At 48.1% G+C, this 23,257-nt stretch overlaps 2 protein-coding genes across 2 annotated transcripts; both read left to right on the top strand.

Moving 5' to 3' along the window:
- Positions 1 to 1,069: 1,069 nt before the first annotated feature.
- exosc6 (exosome component 6) lies at positions 1,070 to 2,769 on the top strand. Its single transcript, XM_087996087.1, has one exon. The coding sequence runs from the start codon at positions 1,166 to 1,168 to the stop codon at positions 1,622 to 1,624; it is 459 nt and encodes a 152-aa protein (XP_087852213.1). The 5' UTR covers positions 1,070 to 1,165; the 3' UTR covers positions 1,625 to 2,769.
- A 6,928-nt stretch (positions 2,770 to 9,697) lies between these two features.
- Positions 9,698 to 21,751, top strand: setd6 (SET domain containing 6, protein lysine methyltransferase). Its single transcript, XM_043707361.2, has 9 exons — positions 9,698 to 9,788; positions 13,028 to 13,132; positions 15,609 to 15,753; positions 18,336 to 18,477; positions 19,277 to 19,471; positions 19,961 to 20,090; positions 20,444 to 20,624; positions 20,719 to 20,861; positions 21,394 to 21,751. Exons 1-9 carry the CDS (start codon positions 9,762 to 9,764, stop codon positions 21,709 to 21,711), a joined length of 1,386 nt encoding a protein of 461 aa, XP_043563296.2. The 5' UTR covers positions 9,698 to 9,761; the 3' UTR covers positions 21,712 to 21,751.
- The last annotated feature ends 1,506 nt before the right edge of the window (positions 21,752 to 23,257 follow it).

Here is a 23,257-nt window from a genome sequence, read left to right on the forward strand (position 1 = left end):
ATCCCCCTCCCCCCATATACACCCGCTCCCCCCCCATATACACCCGCTCCCCCCCATATACACCCGCTCCCCCCCATATACACCCCCTCCCCCCCATATACACCCCCTCCCCCCCATATACACCCCCTCCCCCCCATATACACCCCCTCCCCCCCATATACACCCCCTCCCCCCCATATACACCCCCTCCCCCCCATATACACCCCCTCCCCCCATATACACCCCCTCCCCCCCATATACACCCCCTCCCCCCCATATACACCCCTCCCCCCCATATACACCCCTCCCCCCCATATACACCCCCTCCCCCCCATATACACCCCCTCCCCCCCATATACACCCCCTCCCCCCCCATTTCTCCCCCCCCCCATCTACACCCCCCTCCCCTCCATCTACACCCCCCTCCCCCCCATCTACACCCCCTCCCCCCATATACACCCCCCTCCCCCCCCATATACACCCCACTCCCCCCCCATATACACCCCCCTCCCCCCCCCCCATATACACCCCCCTCCCCCCCCCCCATATACACCCCCCTCCCCCCCCCCCCATATACACCCCACTCCCCCCCCATATACACCCTCCCCCCCCATATACACCCCCCTCCCCCCCCATATACACCCCCCTCCTCCCCCCATATACATTATCTGGTTCCTGAAAGTCTTTTTTCACATTCATTCTTTTATAGAAAGTGGGTGCCACTGGCACGGTAAGAATTTGTTGCTCATCCCTAATTGCTGTTAACTAAATGGGTTGCCTGACCAGGGCAGTTAAGAGTTGACTATGTTTGTGTAGTCTGGATAGCTTTTATTCTAGTTCAGTTCCATTCCATATTGTCCTTTGTTTATTGCTTATACTCCATCCTGAGCCATTTACTTGGCAGTTTTTGTCAGTATTTGCCAGTGACTTTCATTCTCAAGTTTAGGACCACGAGGTCGATCCCAAATCTAGCACCATCGGAACAGAGCCTGCGTCGTTAGTATAATTCTGAGCCATGTACCAACATTTAACCAGCTCAACTAACTGTATCCCTGTTTTCAAGTATCAACTGAGTGAATTCATAGCATTTTGTTTTTCTTCCCCACCTTGTAGATTTGCTCCGTTCTCCTGCAAGAAGAGAGCTGCCTGGATTCAGGGCAACTTGGAGAAGGAGTATTCGTTGATCATGGAGCAGAGCTTGCAGCCAGCTATCTGTCTTCACAAGTACCCCAGGTCCCAGATTGAAGTGTATGTGATGGTTCTGGAGAATGACGGCTCCACCTTGGCAGCTGCTTTGACTTGTGCTTCCATTGCACTGGCAGAAGCAGGCATCGAGATGTTCGACATGGTGGTGGGCTGCTCCTTGCGGCAGTGTGGAGATGACTCCCTCCTTGACCCAACAGCTGCCGAGGAGTACAGTGCAGCCAGCTCGCAGGCAGTAAATAACGGCAGCTTGACTGTGGCTCTGCTGCCCACACTCAATCAAATCTCTGGGCTGGTCTCCAAAGGAGAGTGGGAGGAGCAGACATCAGTAGAAGCAATCAAGGCTTGCATTGAGGGATGTCAGAAACTGTACTCCGTAGTCCAGCAGTGTCTAACCAAATCAGTTAAGAGGAAAATCCCACAGCTTGTCAGTAAAGATTAGACGAACTTTTATTCATGGACATTCCAGTGAATGCTTTCTTTAAAAATAAATGTTTTTTACTGTTGTATTTGCTACATTTATACGAATTTGTAAAGTGTCCTTTGTTTAAAATTTAACTAAAATTGAACGACACGGTATTGGAGTGTGAGGTTGAGTTCTGCCTATGGTGAGATGTCTCATCTGCAGTGGTGTTGATGTTGAGCTTCAGTGCAGGGGCAGGATCATCAGTCAGGTTTCCTGGTGCTGATTGTTGGAAGTGTGGGATTTGGTCCTCGATTCCCTTCTGTCTGGTTCTTGAGCAGTGTGGATGGAGTTGTGTTCTGGTAAAACATGATCTCCACGTGAAGCAGAGAGAGTAAACGTAATTCAATCTAAAGTGACATAGGACTGTCCCTTCACTGCTTACTTGTTCTCTGGCCATGACATTTATTTCTCCACTTCCTTACTGAACAGATTTCAACTCTGAGGGCCTATGGATTTTACAGTGCAGTCTGTTTAGGATAAGTCTAATCCTTATGAGTTATTAAAACATGCAGTTTATTGGTGGATACATATCTCCTGCAACACAATGATGGAGGAACTCAGATGGTCTGGCAGCATCTCTGGAGAGAGATGCAGAGTTTAGTTTTGAGTTTGGTTTGACCCCCTTCGTACACCATATTCTCCGACTGGTCCCAGAAAGGGCTGTTACTTCTACAGGGGACAAGAGACAGAGCCAAGGCACACATGGGACAGAGAGTTTACATTGCAGTCTGACAGTCTTGCATTGAAATAGATCCCAACTTGACAAAGTGACTGGTTACTGGTTGTAAGGCTATTGTGTTAAATGAGCTTGGAAAGTCTAAACTCAGTAGTCAGTGGCTATCAGCCTTCAAAAGAAAACTGCCCAAGCATTCAGTTCTGCTGGTGGCGCAGTGACAGCTGTGATGAATGTACTTCACTCAACTGCAGGAGCACAGTACAAGGCAGATTACTGGGCACAGCTGATGGATTTTCTTTGTCCCTCACCAAATTTTGTAGTACTGCTAGACCTAGACACACTTGATTATGAGTGTTCTGGGTGGGAGACATTCATCCAGTTGATTCGTTCACGAACTTGTCTGTTTGCTATTTTTTTTAACAAATAAAATCAAAATTCTCGACCATTCTGTCATTGTTCTCTGCATGCTGAGTTGTAATTTGGAAGAAATATCTGATTGCCTTTGGTAAATGCTGTTTGACATAGTGGAACGTCAGAATCCTGGGGAATCAGACCCGACTCCCAGTTAGTGATGGGAGTTATAGTTTGCTCGATGCCCCTGGGGTCATATAATAAAATGTTGGGTTTTTTTATGATTGCCATCAGGATCCCTTGTAACACCAGCTAGTTGTACACATTTACACACAGCCTGAAAAAAAATCTCTTTATCCCACTCTCTCCCTTGTGCCAAGCAGCCAAACCTTTATCCATGCCAGTAACTTGCCAGTAACACCATGGGTGCTTCTCTTAACTAGTGCACACCTTGTCAAATACCTTCTGGAAATCCAAATAGATCATACCCAAAGGTTCTCCTTTGTCTAACTTGCTTGTTGAAGAAGGGCTTATGCCCGAAACGCCGATTCTCCTGTTCCCTGGATGCTGCCTGACCTGCGCTTTTCCAGCAACACATTTTCAGCGCTAACTTGCTTGTTACCTCAAAGATTTCTAATAGATTTGTAATCTCCCCTTGACAAAAGTGTGCTGACTCTGCCCTATTTTACCTGCACTTCCAAGTATCTTGCAATAATGGATTGTAAAATCTTACCAACGACTGAAGTCAGGCTAACCAGTCTGATACATGTGACCATAAATAAAAGTGTGTTCCCTCAATGTCTGCTGCACACCCAGTCTTCCCCTTTTGTGGTACTCTTAATGATGGGCTTTGAAATACCCCACCCAGAGTACATTCTGCATCTTTACCACCCCCAGTGCTTTCTCCAGGTGGTGTTCAACATGGCGCTGATTCATCAGCCAAAGGGGAGGGTAGTATATGGTAGTGAGCAGGAGGTTTGCTTGCCCACATTTGCCATAATGCTGTGAGATTACGAAGATTTCAGAATCAGTGTTGAGGACTCCCAGAGAATTTTCCTTCCAAATATCCACCTCAGCAAGCTCTGTCCTAGCAGTGGGACAGGTACACCCAAGAATGGTGATGGTTACATTGGCTGTAAGGTATGGTTTGGTGACCATGACCTTGTCAAGCTGTTACTCAACTTGTGTGCCAGGATAGTTTAAAGACTTAAACCACTGTAATCCAGAAGTCAATTAATCTCTGCATGTGCACACTTTGTATGCAACAAATTGTATGTGGTGTATATCTATATACTCATTTAACAAATATGAAACAGAGGAGGCTGAGGAAAAAAATTAATTGATCTTAGAAAACTAAAGATGGAATCTTGTGATGCAGCATTCCAGATTGTGACTCCAGGTTCAGGTCCCACTCTCAGACTAATGGTCACATAAGGTGCATTCATTATGTTGGTAAGTTAGTCATGTAATCGTATAAATCCTACCAATACACACAAAGGCAGAGTGTATTTTGATCTGAAACAACCCCTTTGGCCTAACTCGTCCAGCCTGACCAGGTTCCCAAGCTGAACTAGTCCCGTTTGGCCCATATCCCTCTAAACCTTTCCTGTCCATGCCTTTTAAATGTTGTAATTGTACCCACCCTCCATACATGCACTAGCCTCTGAATGAATAGTTGCCCCTCGGAACACTTTAACCCCAGTGCATCAATGTGGACTTCACCAGTTTCCTCATTTCCCCTCCCCCCACCTTACCCCAGTTCCAACCTTCCAGCTCAGCACTGTCCTCAGGACCTGTCCTACCTGCCTATCTCACTTTTCACCTATCTGCTCCACCCTCCCCCCTGACCTATCACCTCCATCCCCACCCCCATTCACCTATTGTACTCTTTGCTACCTTCTCCCCAGCCCCATCCCCATTCCCTCCCCCCCCATTTATCTCTCCACTCTGCAGGTACCCTGCCTCTATTCCTGATGAAGGGCTTTTACCCGAAACATCAATTTTCCTGCTCTTCGGAAGCTGCCTGACCTGCTGTGCTTTCCCAGAACCACTCTGATCTAAAAACTGTTGGGCCAATCTCGATGGCAGGGAATCTAATCTAAAAAACAACTGTACACTATTCTCCAAATGGGGCCTTACAATGTAAAGTTGTGACATGATGTCCCAACTCCTGTACTCAAAGCTCTGACCAATGCAGGCAAGCATGCCAAATGCCTACTCTCCACCCTATCTACCTGCAACTCCACTTTCAAGGAACTATGTAACTGCACCCCTGAGTTTTGCTTTTCAACAGCACTCCCCAGGGGCCCAACCATCATGCAGTTTTTTTTAAAAAAAAGAAAGGTTACTGGTCAGCAATGTGATTGAAATATATTGGAGTCTCCATCATCACTATCCATAGCTCCAGGCTACATGAAAAAGCAACTTGGCCTGTAAGTAGAATTAAAAAGTAAAGAATGATTTAAGATGGTAACTGGAAATATGTATAGGCCACTTGGTAAATTCCTAAATGTGGTACTGGGATTGGACAAGCTGGTAACAAAGTCCGCGTGGCTCTAACTTGTCTATAGATTGGAATAGGCAGATTAGTGAATTTTTTGCGTATGCTTAGGTTGGTTTCCTGCAAAGAAAACTGGGTGTACAATCTCATAATCAGTAATGAGAAAGCCAGATTTAGTTAACATCCTAATAGTGCACAAACATTCCTTGAACAATGAGACATTTGAAAGGGAGAAACATGAAACTAGTTTTAAATTGAAGCTGACTTCAATGAGACAAGCGAGAGAAAGAATGGGATATCATCTGTAAATTTACAAAACCAAATATTGCCGGAGAAACTCAGGTCTGGCAGCAAGAATGGGAAAAAAAATTACAACGTTAACATTTCAAGTCCAGTGGTGTTTCTTTAAGTGACAATTTATTGTAATACTTGTACAGAACTAAAGTGCAAGAGCTGTACTTGTCAAAAAAAAAACAACCATTAAAAACTAAAATGATTCTCTCCATCATAAGGTCAGAAGTGCGGATGTTCACTGATGAGTGTACAATGTTCAGCACCATGCACGACTTCTCAGATAAAATAAAAATGATAACTGAGAAAGATAGCAGCAAAGTGGGTCAAGGCCAATAGTAAGAGCTAGAAAATGAGTGTATGAAAGAAAAACTTATAGGAGATTCAAAGTCAACACAAAACTTTGCACAACTATGTTTGAAAAAGAGTAGTCAGAAAAAATGATAACAGTGACATTATTGGTGAAAAAAACGTAGCGGACATGATGAAACATTACTTTGCATCAGTGTTTATGTTGAGAAAGAGATCAGTATACAAGACTTCCCAAAGGAAATATCATTGAATCAGTGCAGGGATTCAACAAAATGAATGTTGATAACAATAATGATGAAATTAATAGTACTGAAGAGTGATAAATCCTCAGCTACCAGACTTTCCATCTCAGGATTTGAAAGAAATATGGCAGAATAATTTCCAAACTGTAATTGCCAAAGTTATAGAGTCGTACATACAGCATGGAAACATCCTTCGATCCAACTTGTCCACGCTGACCAGGTATCTTAAATTAATCTAGTTCCATTTGCCAGCATTGGCCCATATCCCTCTAAACCTTCCCTATTCACATACCCATCCAGATGCGTCTTAAATGTTGTAATTATTCCAGCCTCCACCAATTCTACTGACAGCTCATTCCATACAGGCACTACACTTTGCATGAAAAGTCAAGCCTTATGTCCCTTTTAAATCTTTCCCCTCACCTTAAACCTATGCCCTCTAATTTTGGACTCCCCTACCCTGGGAAAAAGACCTTGGTTATTCACTCTCTCCATGCCTCCCATGATTTTATAAACCTCTAAGAAGTTCTGATGCTCCAGAGAAAATAGCCCGTGCCTATACAGCTTCTCCCTATAGCTTCTCCCTTCAACCTCGGCAACATTCTTTTCCAATCCTTTCAATATCTTCCCTATAGCAGGGAGACCAGACTTGAAATCAGTATTCCAAAAGTGGCCTAACCAATGTCCTGTACAGCCCAGGACATGACATCCCAATTCTTATACTGTTATGAAGTTGAAGCCTGTATGAAGCTGAAGAACGTACTGGAAAATTGAAAGATGTAACATTTGGTTGCTACCTGGATACCTCAGTTGTTTTCACAGCAGTTTGAATTTAACCAATCTGTTTAAATTTTGCCCCAAGATATTAAAACTCAATCGAAGTTGAATTTTACTGCTTTGACAACATCGAACCAATGAGACAATCCGATGTTTGGGGTATGAAAAACAAGCATTTTGGACAATTAGCCAGAGACAGAGACCACCAATTGTCATTGAAAGACTGCTATTCACAACACTCTCCATCAAAGGTACCTCTTTCGTATGAAACATCTTTGCAGCAGAAGACCGAAGACCACCCAGGGAGATCTACAGAGGAAGACTGACACTGGAGATGACAGCCACTGTCTGATTTTGAAAATGAAGTTGCTGTAAATGTAATAGGGGTTTATTGAATTATTAGATTACTTACAGTGTGGAAGCAGGCTCTTCGGTCCAACAAGTCCACACTGACCCTCCGAAGAGCAATCCACCCTGACCCATTCCCCTACATTTACCCCTTCACCTAACACTACGGGCAATTTAGCATGGCCAATTCACCTAACCTGCACATCTTTTGACTGTGGGAGGAAACCCACGCAGAAAATGTGCAAACTCCACACAGACAGTTGCCCAAGGCAGAAATTGAACCCAGGTCCCTGGCGCTGTGCCACCGTGTTATTGTTATTGTTATAGAATGTTATTGTTATAGAATGGGAGGTAATTGTTATTGTTATTGTTATAGAATGGGAGGTAATTGTTATTGTTATTGTTATAGAATGGGAGGTAGATAACAAACCTTTAAGAGAAAGGAGGGTTAGAGTTGTAAATGGCTGTTGTTTAATGTTTAGTTTGAGAGTTATAAAGAAAAAAATAATATTTTTTTCCTTTAAACTGGAATTTGGGTAGTTCTCTGTCACTCATACTTTAACAGATTACGAGGCAAGGTGAGCTTTTCTGTGTGTTTGGTTTAATTAGCAGAGGGTTCACTGCTGTGTCGTAACAATACTCAATGCACTGTCTTGTAAAGGCAAGTATACCAAACACTTTCTTCACTACCCTGTCTACCTCTACTTTTAGGAGAAAGTGATGACTGCAGATGCTGGGGATCAGAGCTGAAAATGTGTTGCTGGAAAAGCGCAGCAGGTCAGGCAGCATCCAAGGAGCAGGAGAATCGATGTTTCGGGCATGAACCCTTCTTCAGGGAGAAGGGCTCATGCCCGAAACGTCAATTCTCCTGCTCCTTGGATGCTGCCTGACCTGCTGCACTTTTCCAGCAACACATTTTCAGCTCTACCTCTACTTTTAAGGAATTATGAACCTGCATCCCAAGGTCCCTTTGTTCGGCAACAGAACCTAGGACCCTACCATTAAGTGGTGAAGTCCTGTCCTGACTGGCGTTACCAAAATGCAACACCTTACATTTATCTAAATTAAACTCCATTTGCCACTGCTCAGCCCATCTGATCAAGATCCTGTCGTAGTGGGATAATCTCTTTCACTGACCTCTTAAGTTGTGCCAATGCAGAAGTAGGCTAACTAGGTGGTACTTTTTTACACTGAGAATTGAGACTTGTGGAACATGGCTTGCATGGTGTACACTGTATTCCTTCAAGTGAGGTGTGTGTTTATGGCTATTGTGGAAATCTTTACAATCCTGTGACAGTCATCACCAGTGCAATCTTAGGCATTGTTTTCATCAGCTCAGGAGGAAAGTCAGGAATTTTTGTAAGTCTGTTTTCCCCTTGGTTGGCCTGGCTCTGTGTCTCTGGTTTGTAACCTTGAGAGGGGCACCGTAACTGTGTGGACGGCCATCAATGTGTCTGGTTTAGTGGTGCTGGAAGAGCACAGCAATTCAGCAGGCAGCATCCGAGGACAGGCAAAATTGACGTTTCGGGCAAAAGCCCTTCATCAGGAATAAAGGCAGAGAGCCTGAAGCGTGGAGAGATAAGCTAGAGGAGGGTGGGGTGGGGAGAGAGTAGCATAGAGTACAATAGGTCAGTGGGGGAGGAGATGAAGGTGATAGGTCAGGGAGGAGAGGGTGGAGTGGATAGGTGGAAAAGGAGCTGGGCAGGTCGGACAAGTCCGGACAAGACAAGGGGACAGCGTTGAGCTGGGAGGTTAGAAACTAGGATGAGGTGGGGGAAGGGAAAGGAGGAAGCTGTTGAAGTCCACATTGATGCCCTGGGGTTGAAGTGTTCCGAGGCGGTAGATGAGGCGTTCTTCCTCCAGGCGTCTGGTGGTGAGGGAGCGGCGGTGGAGGAGGCCCAGCACCTCCATATCCTCGGCAGAGTGGGAGGGGGAGTTGAAATGTTGGGCCACGGGGCGGTTTGGTTGATTGGTGCGGGTGTCTCGGAGATGTTCCCTAAAGCGCTCTGCTAGGAGGCCATCAATGTGTGTCTACACTCAGAAGTTTCGGGTGGCCAATTCCACTTCCTCGCAGATGTCCTGGGATTCAAATCCTGGAATTAAAGAGAGAAAATGCTGATAATGCGCAACAGATTTAGATTAGATTAGATTCTCTACAGTGTGGTAACAGGCCCTTCGGCCCAACCAGTCCACACCGACCCTCCCAAGAACAACTCACCCAGACCCATTTCCCTCTGACTAATGCACCTAACAACATGGGCAATTTAGAATGGCCAACTCAGGGTTGGAGAAAGAAGACAAGAGTTATTGTTCCACTTTGACCTGTCAGTGGGACAGGATAGTGGAGAGAAGCCATGTTTTTAACTGAGGCAGAGGAGAAGCTCTGGGCTCTGAGATGGGATTATATCTCAGAGACAGCGCCCCCTGCAGCTGGTCGGCCATATTGGAAAAGGTGGTGTGTGGGGGGGGAGATGGAGCCAATGGCAAACACGCATGCGCGTCCCTGTCGAAGGTGGAAGGTGGAAGGTCATGCCGTCTGACCCGGAAGTGTTTTGTGTGAGCGAGGCGGGGAATGAGGGCAGCAGCGCCGGGCCGTTAGCAGCCGGAGGCGCGAGGATGGCGTCGAGGGCGAAGCGGCCGAAGGTGAGGCCGAGAGAAACCTCCCCGACTCCCGGGTCGGGATCGAGGGCTCCCCCGGGGGGACACCGATCCCCCCCCCCCCCCCCGGGGGGAGCTGGGGGGGGCTGCGGGCTGGGGGCGGGGGGTTTTGGTTGGTACGGGACCTGAGGCGGTTTTCATGGGCAGGGGTGTGTTCTCTATTTAATTCTCTGCCTTCTTTGTTACCTTTTGGTTTATTTAGTGTTTTTGTTTGTGGTGAGTGCACTTCAGTTTCTGGTCAGTGGTACATTCTCCCCCCCCCCCCCCCCCAAAAGGGTATTGATAATGAGGGGGGGTCGGGGTGTGCGGGTTCACTCCCATTGACGATCAATGGAGCCTGGTACCGGACAGTTTGTGTTACCTCATTGTAGGTGGAGGCTGAGACTCCCTACTCCCTCTCCCCATGCCCCTTGACCCTGCCCCCATTGCCCCTTGACCCTGCCCCCATTGCCCCTTGACCCTGCCCCCATTGCCCCTTGACCCTGCCCCCCTCACACTCTACCCCCCACCCTGTAGTCCCCCCCCCACTCTACTCCCCCCCCACTCTACTCCCCCCCCACTCTACTCCCCCCCACTCTACTCCCCCCCCACTCTACTCCCCCCCCCCCACTCTACTCCCCCCCCCCCCACTCCACTCCCCCCCCCCCCCACTCCCCCCCCCCCCACTCTACTCACCCCCCCACTCTACTCTTCCCCCCACTCCACTCCCCCCCCACTCCACTCCCCCCCCCACTCCACTCCCCCCACTCCACTCTACTCCCCCCACTCCACTCTACTCCCCCCCCCACTCCACTCTACTCCCCCCCACTCCACTCTACTCCCCCCCCACTCCACTCTACTCCCCCCCACTCCACACTACTCCCCCCCCACTCCACTCTACTCCCCCCCACTCCACTCTACCCCCCCCCACTCCACTCTACTCCCCCCCCACTCCACTCTACTCCCCCCCCCACCCACTCTCACCCCCCCCCCACTCCACTCTACTCCCCCCCCCACCCACTCTAACACCCCCCCCACTCCACTCTACACCCCCCCCACTCCACTCTACCCCCCCCCCACTCCACTCTACTTCCCCCCCCCACTCCACTCTTACTCCCCCCCCCACTCCACTCTACTCCCCCCCCACTCCACTCTACTCCCCCCCCCCACTCCACTCTACTCCCCCCCCCACTCCACTCTACTCCCCCCCCCCCCACTCCACTCTACTCCCCCCCCCACTCCACTCTACACCCCCCCCCCACTCCACTCTACTCCCCCCCCACCCACTCTACTCCCCCCACCACTCTACTCCCCCCCACTCCACTCTACTCCCCCCCCCACTCCACTCTACTCCCCCCCACTCCACTCTACTCCCCCCCCCACTCCACTCTACTCCCCCCCACTCCACTCTACTCCCCCCCCACTCCACTCTACTCCCCCCCACTCCACTCTACACCCCCCCACTCCACTCTACTCCCCCCCACTCCACTCTACTCACCCCCCACTCTACTCCCCCCCACTCCACTCTACTCCCCCCCACTCCACTCTACTCACCCCCCACTCTACTCCCCCCCACTCACTCTACTCCCCCCCCCCACTCTACTCCCCCCCCCACTCTACTCCCCCCCCCCCCCACTCTACTCCCCCCCCCCCCCACTCTACTCCCCCCCCCCACTCTACTCCCCCCCCACTCTACTCCCCCCCCCACTCTACTCCCCCCCCCCCACTACTCCCCCCCCACTCTACTCCCCCCCCACTCTACTCCCCCCCCACTCTACTCCCCCCCCCCACTCTACTCCCCCCCCCACTCTACTCCCCCCCCCACTCTACTCCCCCCCCACTCTACTCCCCCCCCCACTCTACTCCCCCCCCCACTCTACTCCCCCCCCCCCCACTCTACTCCCCCCCCCCACTCTACTCCCCCCCCCACTCTACTCCCCCCCCCACTCTACTCCCCCCCCCACTCTACTCCCCCCCCACTCTACTCCCCCCCCCACTCTACTCCCCCCCCCACTCTACTCCCCCCCCCCCACTCTACTCCCCCCCCACTCTACTCCCCCCCCCACTCTACTCCCCCCCCCACTCTACTCCCCCCCCCACTCTACTCCCCCCCCCCACTCTACTCCCCCCCCACTCTACTCCCCCCCCACTCTACTCCCCCCCCCCCACTCTACTCCCCCCCCCCCCACTCTACTCCCCCCCCCCACTCTACTCCCCCCCCCCACTCTACTCCCCCCCCACTCTACTCCCCCCCCACTCTACTCCCCCCCCACTCTACTCCCCCCCCACTCTACTCCCCCCCCACTCTACTCCCCCCCCACTCTACTCCCCCCCCCACTCTACTCCCCCCCCCACTCTACTCCCCCCCCCACTCTACTCCCCCCCCCACTCTACTCCCCCCCCCACTCTACTCCCCCCCCCCACTCTACTCCCCCCCCCCACTCTACTCCCCCCCCCCACTCTACTCCTACCATCACCCCACTCTGTACTCCCACCAACCACCCCCCACTCTGTACTCCCACCTCCCCCCCACTCTATACTCCCACCTCCCCCCCCTCTCTGTACTCCCCACCATCACCCCTCTCTGTACTCCCACCATCACCCCTCTCTGTACTCCCACCATCACCCCTCTCTGTACTCCCACCATCACCCCTCTCTGTACTCCCACCATCACCCCTCTCTGTACTCCCACCATCACCCCTCTCTGTACTCCCACCATCACCCCTCTCTGTACTCCCCACCATCACCCCTCTCTGTACTCCCACCATCACCCCTCTCTGTACTCCCACCATCACCCCTCTCTGTACTCCCACCATCACCCCTCTCTGTACTCCCACCATCACCCCTCTCTGTACTCCCACCATCATCCCACTCTGTACTCCCACCATCATCCCACTCTGTACTCCCACCATCATCCCACTCTGTACTCCCACCATCATCCCACTCTGTACTCCCACCATCATCCCACTCTGTACTCCCACCACCCCCTCCACTCTGTACTCCCACCACCCCGCTCCACTCTGTACTCCACCCCCCCTCCCCCCACTCTGTACTCCCACCCCCCCACCCCCCAATCTGTACTCCCACCCCCCCACCCCCCAATCTGTACTCCCACCTTCTCTCTCCTCCTCCCCCGCCCACCCAAAATGGGTGGAGTGAGAGTCAGGGCAGTGTCTCAGAGCTAGCCGAGCTGGGCCGCTGCTTCTCTGCGTGATCTCCTCTTGGCTTTTCCTCCCACACGGCAGGTGGAAACAGCAGGGGCGCCCGCAAGTGAGGATCAAGAGACGGTGAATGGGCTGGTTCAGTTCCTGGACTGGTGTGAGCAGTCAGGGCTGCTGCTCAGCTCAAAGGTGAGAGAGTGAGAGCGCGCGAAAGTTTGTCCATCGGGCCGACTGCGAAAACAGATCTCTTCTGATGAAGAGCCGTAGACTCAAAAGTCATCTCTGCTTTCTCCCCACAGATGGTGCTGAGTTTCTCTGGCAGTTTCTGTTTTTGTTTCAGAGTTTCATTTGTTCCTGGTTATGAATTTTTGAGCTCCCCAGTGTCTGCTTGCAGGACTTTCATAGAATCCCTACAGTGTGGAAACAGGCCATTTGCCCCAAAATTCCACACTGATCCTTCAAAGAGTATCCCACTCAGACCCATTCCCCTTTCCCTATTACTCTACATTTCTAGTTGACTAATGCAACTAGCCTACACATCCCTACACCATGGGCAATTTAGCATGACCAATTCACCAGACCTGCACATTTTTGGCTTGTGGGAGGAAACTGGAGCACTCAGAGGAAACCCACGCAGACACGGGGAGAATGTGCAAACTCCACACAGACAGTCGCCCGAGGTGGTACTGATGTGGACCACTACTGCGGGTAGTTCACTCCCTTCTCCCCAAGAATGATCTGTGCCCATGCAGTGATGTTCTTGAGCCTGGCACCAAAGAAGTGATGTACCATCTGGAATTCACATCCATTGCTGCCAGAAATTTGGTTTTTCTCTCCCTGTTACACATCTTATCATTAACCTTTCCTGTGTGCCAGAATAGCCCTGGTGCCTTGGACTTAGCTGTGGCTGCTCAGAGCTCTCTGGCTTTCAGAGATGAATATCAGTTGAAAATGCACTCATGGGAGCCCTGCACTACCCACCTTGATCACCAGGTGTTCTGCTGCAATGACAGGGGATGCTGCTCAGGCCCAAAATCCCAATCTCAAGCTCTGTCAGCTGTCCAGGACATGTGTTCTGGAATCCCCTTTTATCACTGGATTTAATCAGTGATTGCCCTCTCATGATTTTATTTGAGCTGCTAAGAAAAAACAACCTAAATGTTTTGATTTAGTTTCAGTCATAGGTTAAATATTGACCTTTAAAGTACTTTATTCTATCTCTTTCTCCCTCTTGTGTTTACTATGATGCCATTTTCGCAGATCCAGCTGTTAACTGCAGACTGTTGTGCCAGTCTGTCCAGTCGCAATGTTAATTAGGAGTAGTCCATTCAGCTCCTCTGTCATGGTGCTGTGCCTTTGTTGGAAGAATTTGTGAAGTAATGCCTTTGTTCCTGAGTTATCAATGAAGATCATAATTATTATATTTGTAATGTAACGGAAGTAAGCCATTTGGCCCCTAAGTCTGAGCCGGATCAATCCCTTAAATTTCTTTCCTGTCCAGCAACTTTATTTCCCTCAAGTAGGCAGCTGCTCTGCTCAAGACAGCAAGAAATTACAGAGAGTTGTGAACCTATCCCAGTCCATCACAAATAGAATCTTCTATCCAATATTCCTGCTGCCTTCGGAAAGCAGCCAACATACTCAAAGACCTCTCCCACCCTGGTCATGCTCTCTTCCACCCTTTTCCATTGGGGAGAAGAAACAAAAGTTTAAAAATACATACCAGCAGATTCAAGAACAGCTTCTTCCCTGCTGTGATCAGACTTCTGAACAGTGTCTTCATATATCAAGAGTTGATCTTTCTCTGCACCTTTTATGTAGCTGTAACAGTATTTTCAGCATTCTGTTCTATTACCCTGATGTACTTAGGTAAGGTAGGATTTGTCTGGATTGCACGCAAAAATGTAACACGTAACAATGATAGATAAATTAAAAATCCAGTTTGTTTTTGGCAGCGTTAACTTTCTTTGCTCCCAGCATGTTTGTGCACAGAATGTTCCAAACCATTACCACCCATTATATTTTAAGAAAAGTTCTTCCTTATTTACCTGCCTGCAACTCTTACCCGATACCTTAAAGATATGCACCTATTCCTTGAGTGATCAGCTAATTGGAACAGCTCCTCTTCTACCTTATCCAAACTCTGTCATAATCTTGTACACCTCTATCAGATCTCCTCTCTCTTTCCTTTTCTAGCTTTCCGCTCTCAGCATTTGGGTCCCCCCTCCCCAAGCCCAACGATTAGTACTTGCAACCTCTAACACCCTTCCCATTCCTTACCACTTGGAATCCTATACTTTTACAGTACAGACTGATGCCATTTGGCTTGGCCTGCTGGTGCTGACTTCTAGAGTAGTCCCACTTAGTCCCCTGTTCCAGCAGTTTCCCAAAACCCATTTCAAATAGATGTCCAGTTAATTGTTTAAAAGAAAAGTTGCTGTGGTATCTGTGTGATCCAGATTGCAACAACCCTTTGTGTAAAATGTTTTCCCCTTTTCTCTTCCTGTTCTTTTGCCAATTATTCTATAATTTGTTCTGGTTATTAATCCTAGTTTGAATTCCTGCTTCCCTTTTCCATCCCTATGTTTTAAAGGGAAGTGATCATTTGCCGTGCAGTGACTCTGTGATTTGTACCGTATGGTTTTTTGTTTCTTGGTTTCCCCAGGTTTATGTGAGCAGGGAGGGCACAGTGGCTGATTATGGCCTGGTGGCAAAGGATGAGATTGAAGAGGGAGAACTGCTCTTCTCTGTTCCCAGGTCAGCAGTGCTCAGCCAGCACACGACCACTATCAGCGATCTTCTGAAGAAAGGTATGTTGGTCAGAAACAGGGACTGGTGATTGGGCAAGGAGGGAGGGAGCCGTAGAAATTTACTCCTGCATGTGCCACTGAAACCAACAGGGGCTTCTGAAAGCTCCCAGCTTCCATTCTCAACCTGTGATGAATCTGCTGTTGACCTCAGTGCCTTGAGCTTGGGGGTGTTGGCGAGTATCATCTGGAATGTCTGCATTTGAAGTTTCCAACATGGCCATTGGGAGCTAGTCAGCATCTACAGGGGAGGGAGATTGGGGATTACGTTCATACAACGAGATAGCACAGAAGGAGATGATTCAGCCCATTGAGCCTGTTCTACCAGTTTAAAAGAGCTAAGCAATTGATGCTTCTATCCTGCTCTTCTCCCATAGCTCTGCAGTTTTATCCATTTCAACATGATTCCAATTCCCTTTTGGAGGTTGTCATTGAAATCAGTTTCCACCAAACTTAAGGAAGTAGCAGCTGGTGACCCCGAGAGATTTAAATTCACTTAAATACTTCTTTTATTCATTTATGCGATGTGGGTGTTGCTGGCTGGCCAGCATTTGTTGCCTATCCCTAGCTGCCCTTGAGAAGGTGGTCGTTTTTGAGATGCTGCAGTCTGTGGAGTGTGGGTCTATTCGGATTAATTCCTTCCTTTAGACTTCATATCAGCTTAATTGAGTGGCTCTTTGGTCATTTCAGAGGGGCAGTCAATAGCCAATTATATTGTTGAGGGTCTAAGGTTACATATAAATCAGACTATGTAAGGATGGCAGATTTCCTTCTCTAAAGGACATTTGTGAATCAGATGGGTTTTTAGATAATGAAATCATGGTCAACAGACAATAGGTGCAGGAGTAGGCCATTCTGCCCTTCGAACCTGCACCACCATTCAATATGATCATGGCTGATCATCCTCAATCAGTGTCCTGTTCCTGCCTTATCTCCATAACCCTTGATTCCACTATCCTTGAGAGCTCTATCCAACTCTTTCTTAAACGAATCCAGAGACTCATCATCACTGGATTAGGCTTTAATTCCAGAGTTGTTATTTGAATTTTTAAAAAGCTATAATCTGTTGGAGAGGTTTGAATATTGCCCTTCCATAGCAGCCCTTAAAAAGGTGCATGAGCTGCCTTTGTTATGGAGAGTGGGCAGGAAAGTGGAGTTGAGGCCGAGATGAGATCAGCCATGATCATATCAAATGATAGAGCAGTTGGAAGGGCTGCTTCTTGAACTGCTGTAGGTTGACCCACAATGCCATGAGAGAGGGTGTTCCATGATCTTGATCCGGTGACAGTGAAAGGACGGTGAGTGGCTTGGAGGGGAACTTACAGCTGCTGCCCTTGTCCTTCTAGATAAAAGTCATAGGTTTGTCAGATACTGTCAGAGGATCCTTGCTGAAATCATGCAGTGCACCTTGTGATAGTATAGAATACTGACACTGCATTGGTGGGGAGGGGAATGAATATTGGTAGTGGCTGACAGGTCACTTGTCAAGTGGACGTTTTTGTCCTGGATGGTGTCAAGCTTCTAGGAGCTGCACTAATCAAGGCAATTGGAGAGTATTCCGTCACACCCCTGACTTGTGCCTTGTAGATGGTGGACAGGCTTTGAGGGGAGAGGTCATGCGTTACTTGCTGCAGAGCTCCTAGCCTCTGACTTCCTCTGGTAGCCACTGTATTGATATGACTGGTTTATTTCAGTTTGTGGTCAATGTTAACCCCCAGGGTTTAGCTCTAACCTTATGATGGAGGGATGGTGATTGAAGCAACTGACGTTGCTACCCTGAGGAGCTGGTGTCAAGATGTCATTATGCTGCCATCTCCCCTAAATAAACCTGGAGTTAAAAGGCTAACCTCAGTATTGGCAGCTATGGAACTATAAGTTTGTTGTAAATTCATGGAAGGAAATCTGCTGATCTGATCAATGATTGATAGTGTATAACTCTTTACAGCCCCTTGAAATTGGTTGTTCCAAAGTGCTGTGAGAAAGGCCAGGAATAAAATGTCCAGAATTGACCTAGTCGCCATGCTGTGGAAAATCCTCCCTTGCATTGGGGCCTTGTGCCAAAACTATCCACAGAATAGTTGAACAACAACTTGTGGCATCAGAGCAAAGAAAGGCAAGGACACACCACCAACTGCTCTCTGCTGAGGAATCAGTACATGAATATGAGAAAGGGGGATATTGCCCCAGTATGTCCTGTCCATAGAAACCCAGACAAATCCAACCCTGCTAATTGCCACCCCATCAATTGTCTCTTAATCATCAACAGAGTGATGTCAGCAGTGCTATGAAATGACACTCACTAATGCTCAGTTTGGCTTCAGGTAGAATCACTCCTCTCCAGACCTCATTACAATCGTGGTCCAGTCTTGAACAAGACCTGAATTTGAGGTGAGAATGACTGCCGTGGACATTAAGGCAGCATTTAGCTGTGTGACATCAAGGAGCCCTCTCAAGATTTGGGCCAAGGTGTGAAGATTGAGGGCCTGTTGAGGAGTGATGGGCATCCAGAGGATGCGGTCTGCTGTGCTGTGTGTGTGGAGTCTCTAGCACTGGCTGTGAATGCTCTGTTGGGTGTCTTGTTTCAGAGGCAGCAGCGTTGGAGAGCCCGTCAGGCTGGGTCCCTCTGCTGCTTTCCATGATGTTTGAGATCACGAGCAGTGAGTCCCGTTGGAAGTCCTACTTCTCCCTCTGGCCTGACTTCAGCAGCCTGCATCACCCAATGTTCTGGTAAGGAGCTTCTGTTACTGATGTCTGTGGTGGCACCAGTCACGTTTCATTCTTGTGTCTCAGAAACACGGTCTGTTGACCAGCTGAACTGAGCCAACAGGTGCCTAGATCTTAAACAAACTTTCTTTAGCAAAACAAATGCTCAGACTTTTACCTCAGCCCTAGATCCTCAAGTTCCCCTTCCCCCTTGGTATACACCTCACTGTGTCATCACTGCCCAACCCTGCCCTCTGCTGGCCATTGGAGTAGCTGCCTGCTCCTTGCTCAGACCCTGGTGTGATGGCAGTGAAGAGACAGGAACTTTGGAGTAGGCCACGAGCTCCTCAGGAGTCTGTGCCACCATTTGATTGGTTGTGGTGTCAACTCTGATTCCTCAGCGATCATAACTTTGTCTAACTCAATCTTCAATGTATTCAACAACCCAGCCTCCATTGCTGTCTGGGAAAGAGAATTCAACAGGGTGAATACCTGATTTAAAAAAAAATCCCATTGCCATCTTAAAAGAGCGACTTCTTATTCTTAAACTCTGCCCCCCCCCATTCCTAGTATCCACCCTTGTAGCTCCTGAGGATCTGGTATATTTCAATACGATTGCCTCTCATTCCAAACTCCACTTGGTATAGGCAGATCCTGTCAACCTTTCTCCATAACACAAACCCTTCAATCCAGGTGCTCTTAGTTGGTTCTGTGGTCCTTGTTTAAGTCAAACTATAACCTGTACTCATCCAGCTCCCCCACTCTGGTCTGTTACTACATGACCTCTTCTCTGACATGAGTAATTGCAGCTTTGTATACACAGGTCCGAGGAGGAGAGGAACCGCCTACTCCTGGGCACAGGGGTGGCACTAGCTGTTGAGAAGGATCTGATCAACATCGAGGAGGAATATAACAGCATTGTGCTACCTTTCATCAAATCTCACCCCAGCACCTTCGACCCACAGAAACACACCCTGGATCTTTACAAGAAACTGGTGGCATTTATCATGGCCTACAGGTGAGAGAGAGAGAGAATGTGTCCTCCTGGCAGGGTGCTCCCCCCTCCCCCCATGTTCATCTGTGAACATCAGCCAGGCAAATCAACCAGGCTTTCTGCCAGCAGGCCATGCTCCTTGGTTGGAATGAGCAGGTCTGTGATATCCTCTTGTTGAAAAGCATTTCCTATGGGGCTGGAATCGTTACCCTGAGGAGGGTGTGTGACACTGGGTGTCTGTATGGAATTGTTCCCCTCTTCACCCCTACCACCACGAGGAACCAGCCAGGGAATGACTTAACTGGTCTGCTTGTGTTTACGGCGACTGAATATTTCACACAGAACTGGCAACCCCCATAGATGGTGGAGCCTGAATGAGGGACGGTCTGCTGCATGCCTAGGCCTGCGTATGTCCCCCTCTGTACCGAGGGCCCTGGGACTCTGGTGCTGCTGTTTCTCAGTGGTCAGGCGTGAGGACTATATGAAGCCTAAGCTTGGGTCTTAATCCTGCAGTTTCCAGGAGCCCCATGAGGATGAAGATGATGAGGATGATGATAAGGCACCAAACCCTCCCATGATGGTCCCAATGGCAGACATCTTGAATCATGTGGCCAATCACAATGCATGCCTGGAATTTGCACCAGTGAGTATCATGGAGGGGCAAGATAAGGGGGGAGGTGGATCAGGTGACAGAAGTAAGTTGGCGAGGAGGAGGGGGTGGTATATGCAGGAATGGACTGCAGTTACTGGGCAGTGCAACAGGAGGGGGAAGTGGTATGTGACGGAGAGGGGGAGTGTTGGTGATTAGGGATGGTGCAGAGGTGTATGGTGGGTGGGGAATGTAAGAGGAAGGGACTGAGTTTAGTGGGTGGCCCAGGGATTGTAGTGAGAGCAGGAGGAGAGGTCAGTGAGTAGAAGAGAGAATTCTGTTTATAGATTGTTTAACATAGTGAATGTGAGTTGTTACATTTTCTGTTTTTACCTTTGCTTTCACAGGAATGCTTGAAGATGCTGTCCATCAGGAAGATCAGCAAAGGTGAAGAGATATTTAACACGTACGGACAGCTTGCTAACTGGCAGCTTCTGCACATGTATGGCTTTACAGAGCCATATCCGAGCAACACACACGAAGCTATGGACATCCGAATGCAGACCGTCTATGATGCTGCCTTGCAAGGTTGGTCTTGGAGCAATGTAACAAGGCCAAGCAGACGTTCAGGAGGCTGCAGATTGGAGAGGAGGTCTGACCAGAATATCCTTTGTGTTTTAAGCTGTGCACACAGAGGAGGAGAGGAAGCTGCTGAGGGAGAAATGGGAATTCCTGACTGAGTTGGAAATAGTTGGAGAAGAAGGAGACTTTGTGATTGGCCAGTCAGGAGTCCTGACAGAGGAGGAACTTTACAGTACTCTGAAGGTGAGGACCAGCTCCCGATGGGTTCAGTATTTCATTGCTCTCTGTAGTTCTCTTTCAGTCTGGTTGGTGCTTTGTACAATTAGTTATGGGTGATAGTAGTGGTGGGTAAAGAGGCTTATTTTCAGGAGGGGTTTAATGGATGCTTAAAATCTTAAGCATTTTGATAATTTCTTCCATTTTATTTTTGTTCGTGGCAATCAGACTTCGCATATATAGAACAAAGTACTTAGGTGAAAATGAGAAAAGGTGGTTAATAAAATACTGAAATAAAAATAGTAAACTGTGCATGGAATACACTGAGGGTGGAGTCCACAGAATCAATGCTTTTGAAAGGGAACTGGATAACGTAAAGGAGCAGCAAGTATTTGTAGGCTGTGGGGTTAAGTGCACAATGTGCAAGGGCCCATGAATCTCTCATACTGTCTCCCTGCCGGGTTCCTATTCTGTGAGAAGTAACTATCATCTCAGCTGCTTATTATTGCAGCCTCAAAACTCACTGGCATTTTCTTTCCTCTTTCTGGCACATGAGCAGGTTCTGAGCATGACCTTGGAGGAATTTGAAGAATACAAGGCCAATGATGGCTGGGAGGACGACGATGAGGAACAGGAAGAGGATCTTTCCAGCCTTGACAATGCAGTCATACCCAAACTGAAGCCTGCTTGGAAGCAACTTCTGCGCAACACTGTGACAATGAGACTAAAATTGTACAGCTCCGGACTAAAAGAAGAGGAAGCTGCCCTAGCCAATGAGGAGACGTACCGCCAGCTCAGTAAACGGGAACGTGACTCGCTGCAGGTCCGATATGCACAGAAGTTGATTTTGCATCGACTGTTGGAGCTGACTGCATAGCACATCAGCAACTAAGGAATAAAATATTGTCTTTATAATATTCTTGTTTGAATTGTTATTTTTGTCTTAACATCCACTGTGCCAGGACAACGTGAAGGATTCTCTGGTTTACGGCCAGATTATATTTCCATAGCTAAATAATTCAGTTAAATCATTTTCCCATGGGGACGTTCTTCCCAATGTCCTTCCAATTATTATGCTTCCTGGTATTGTGAAAGGGTCTGAAATGAAATGTTTTGACAAACCATTCTTTGGCACTGGATTAACCTTTGTTGAGGTTAAAACAACTTTTTGTCACTCAAGCAAGTCTTAAAAGGTGTTATTTGTTTATTAGAAGGGGAATGGAATGTAAAAGTAGTGATATCTTTGAGTACTCTGTCACTTTCCTTAAAGAATGAGACCAAAACTTAACAATGTCCAAAGATGGGTTAAATTGGTCATGTTAAATTGACCTTAGTGTTGAGAGGTGTGCAGGTTTTTCATAGGAAATGGTGTGGGGTGGGGGTTGGGCGTGGAGTTGGAGCTGTATTTGGGTCAGATACTGCTCAGGTCTATACAAACTCATTGGGTTCAATAATCTCTGTAGGGATTCTGTGATTCTAATTGAGTGTTCCATTTGACTGCTGAGATGTGGGGGTGTCTGTATCCACTGAAGTTCTAAGTTTCAATAAGGTCAGCTCCCATTCTCCTGAAGGGATATAACAGGGTGGATGCTTTTCCCCTGGTTGCAGAAATGAGAACAAAGGATGATGATTTTCAAGGTTGCTAGTTCTGTGGAATCCTCTTTTACAAAGAGCCAGTGGAGGTGGTGTCTTTGAATATACTTAAGGGAGTTGACCAACTTATATCTCAAATGCTGACATTTAGGCACTGTTCCTTGCAGTAATAAACTGAAATACTCCCAAAATGCATGATATCTGATTTAACATGATTATTCTGTAGTTTGAAGCATTCAGCTGGTTGAGGCATGAAATAGTTCCAGTTTACTGCTCTCCCTTTATTTTGTTTATAACTTATGCAATATCCTATATTTGCCACAGTAGTAAGTAAGCTTGAAACAAAGGATATGAAAAACTATAGTTAGATAGAAATTATTTTAAACAGGGAGGTAATGGCATAGTGGTATTGTCTAGATATTCAATGTTCTGGGAACCTGAATTTGAATTCCACCACAGCAGCTGTCCGATTTGAACTCAATAAAAAACATCTGGGATCAAGAGTCTAATGATGACCATGCATCACTGCTGATTAGTAAAAGGTTTTTTTTTGACAGTGTCCATTAGGGAAGGAAACTGTCATCTTTACCTGGTCTGGCCTGCACTTGGCTGACTCTTAACTGCCCTCTGGGCACTAAATGCTGGCCTAGCCAGTGATAGTCACAGCCCACGAATGAATAAAAAAATGTTAAGGACAGGAAGATGTCGTCGTATATACAATATACAAAGTAACTTATGCAGAAGATGTAAGCAAGGTTCTGAATGAGTATTGTGTCTCACTCCCATTTCACAGAGGAGAAATGGTGTAGCCATAATTGTTAAAAAAAGAG

This window comes from Chiloscyllium plagiosum, unplaced genomic scaffold, assembly GCF_037043375.1.
Source record: "Chiloscyllium plagiosum isolate Xiang-an unplaced genomic scaffold, Cpla_swu_hap1 HiC_scaffold_17, whole genome shotgun sequence".
Taxonomy (NCBI): Eukaryota; Metazoa; Chordata; class Chondrichthyes; order Orectolobiformes; family Hemiscylliidae; genus Chiloscyllium; species Chiloscyllium plagiosum.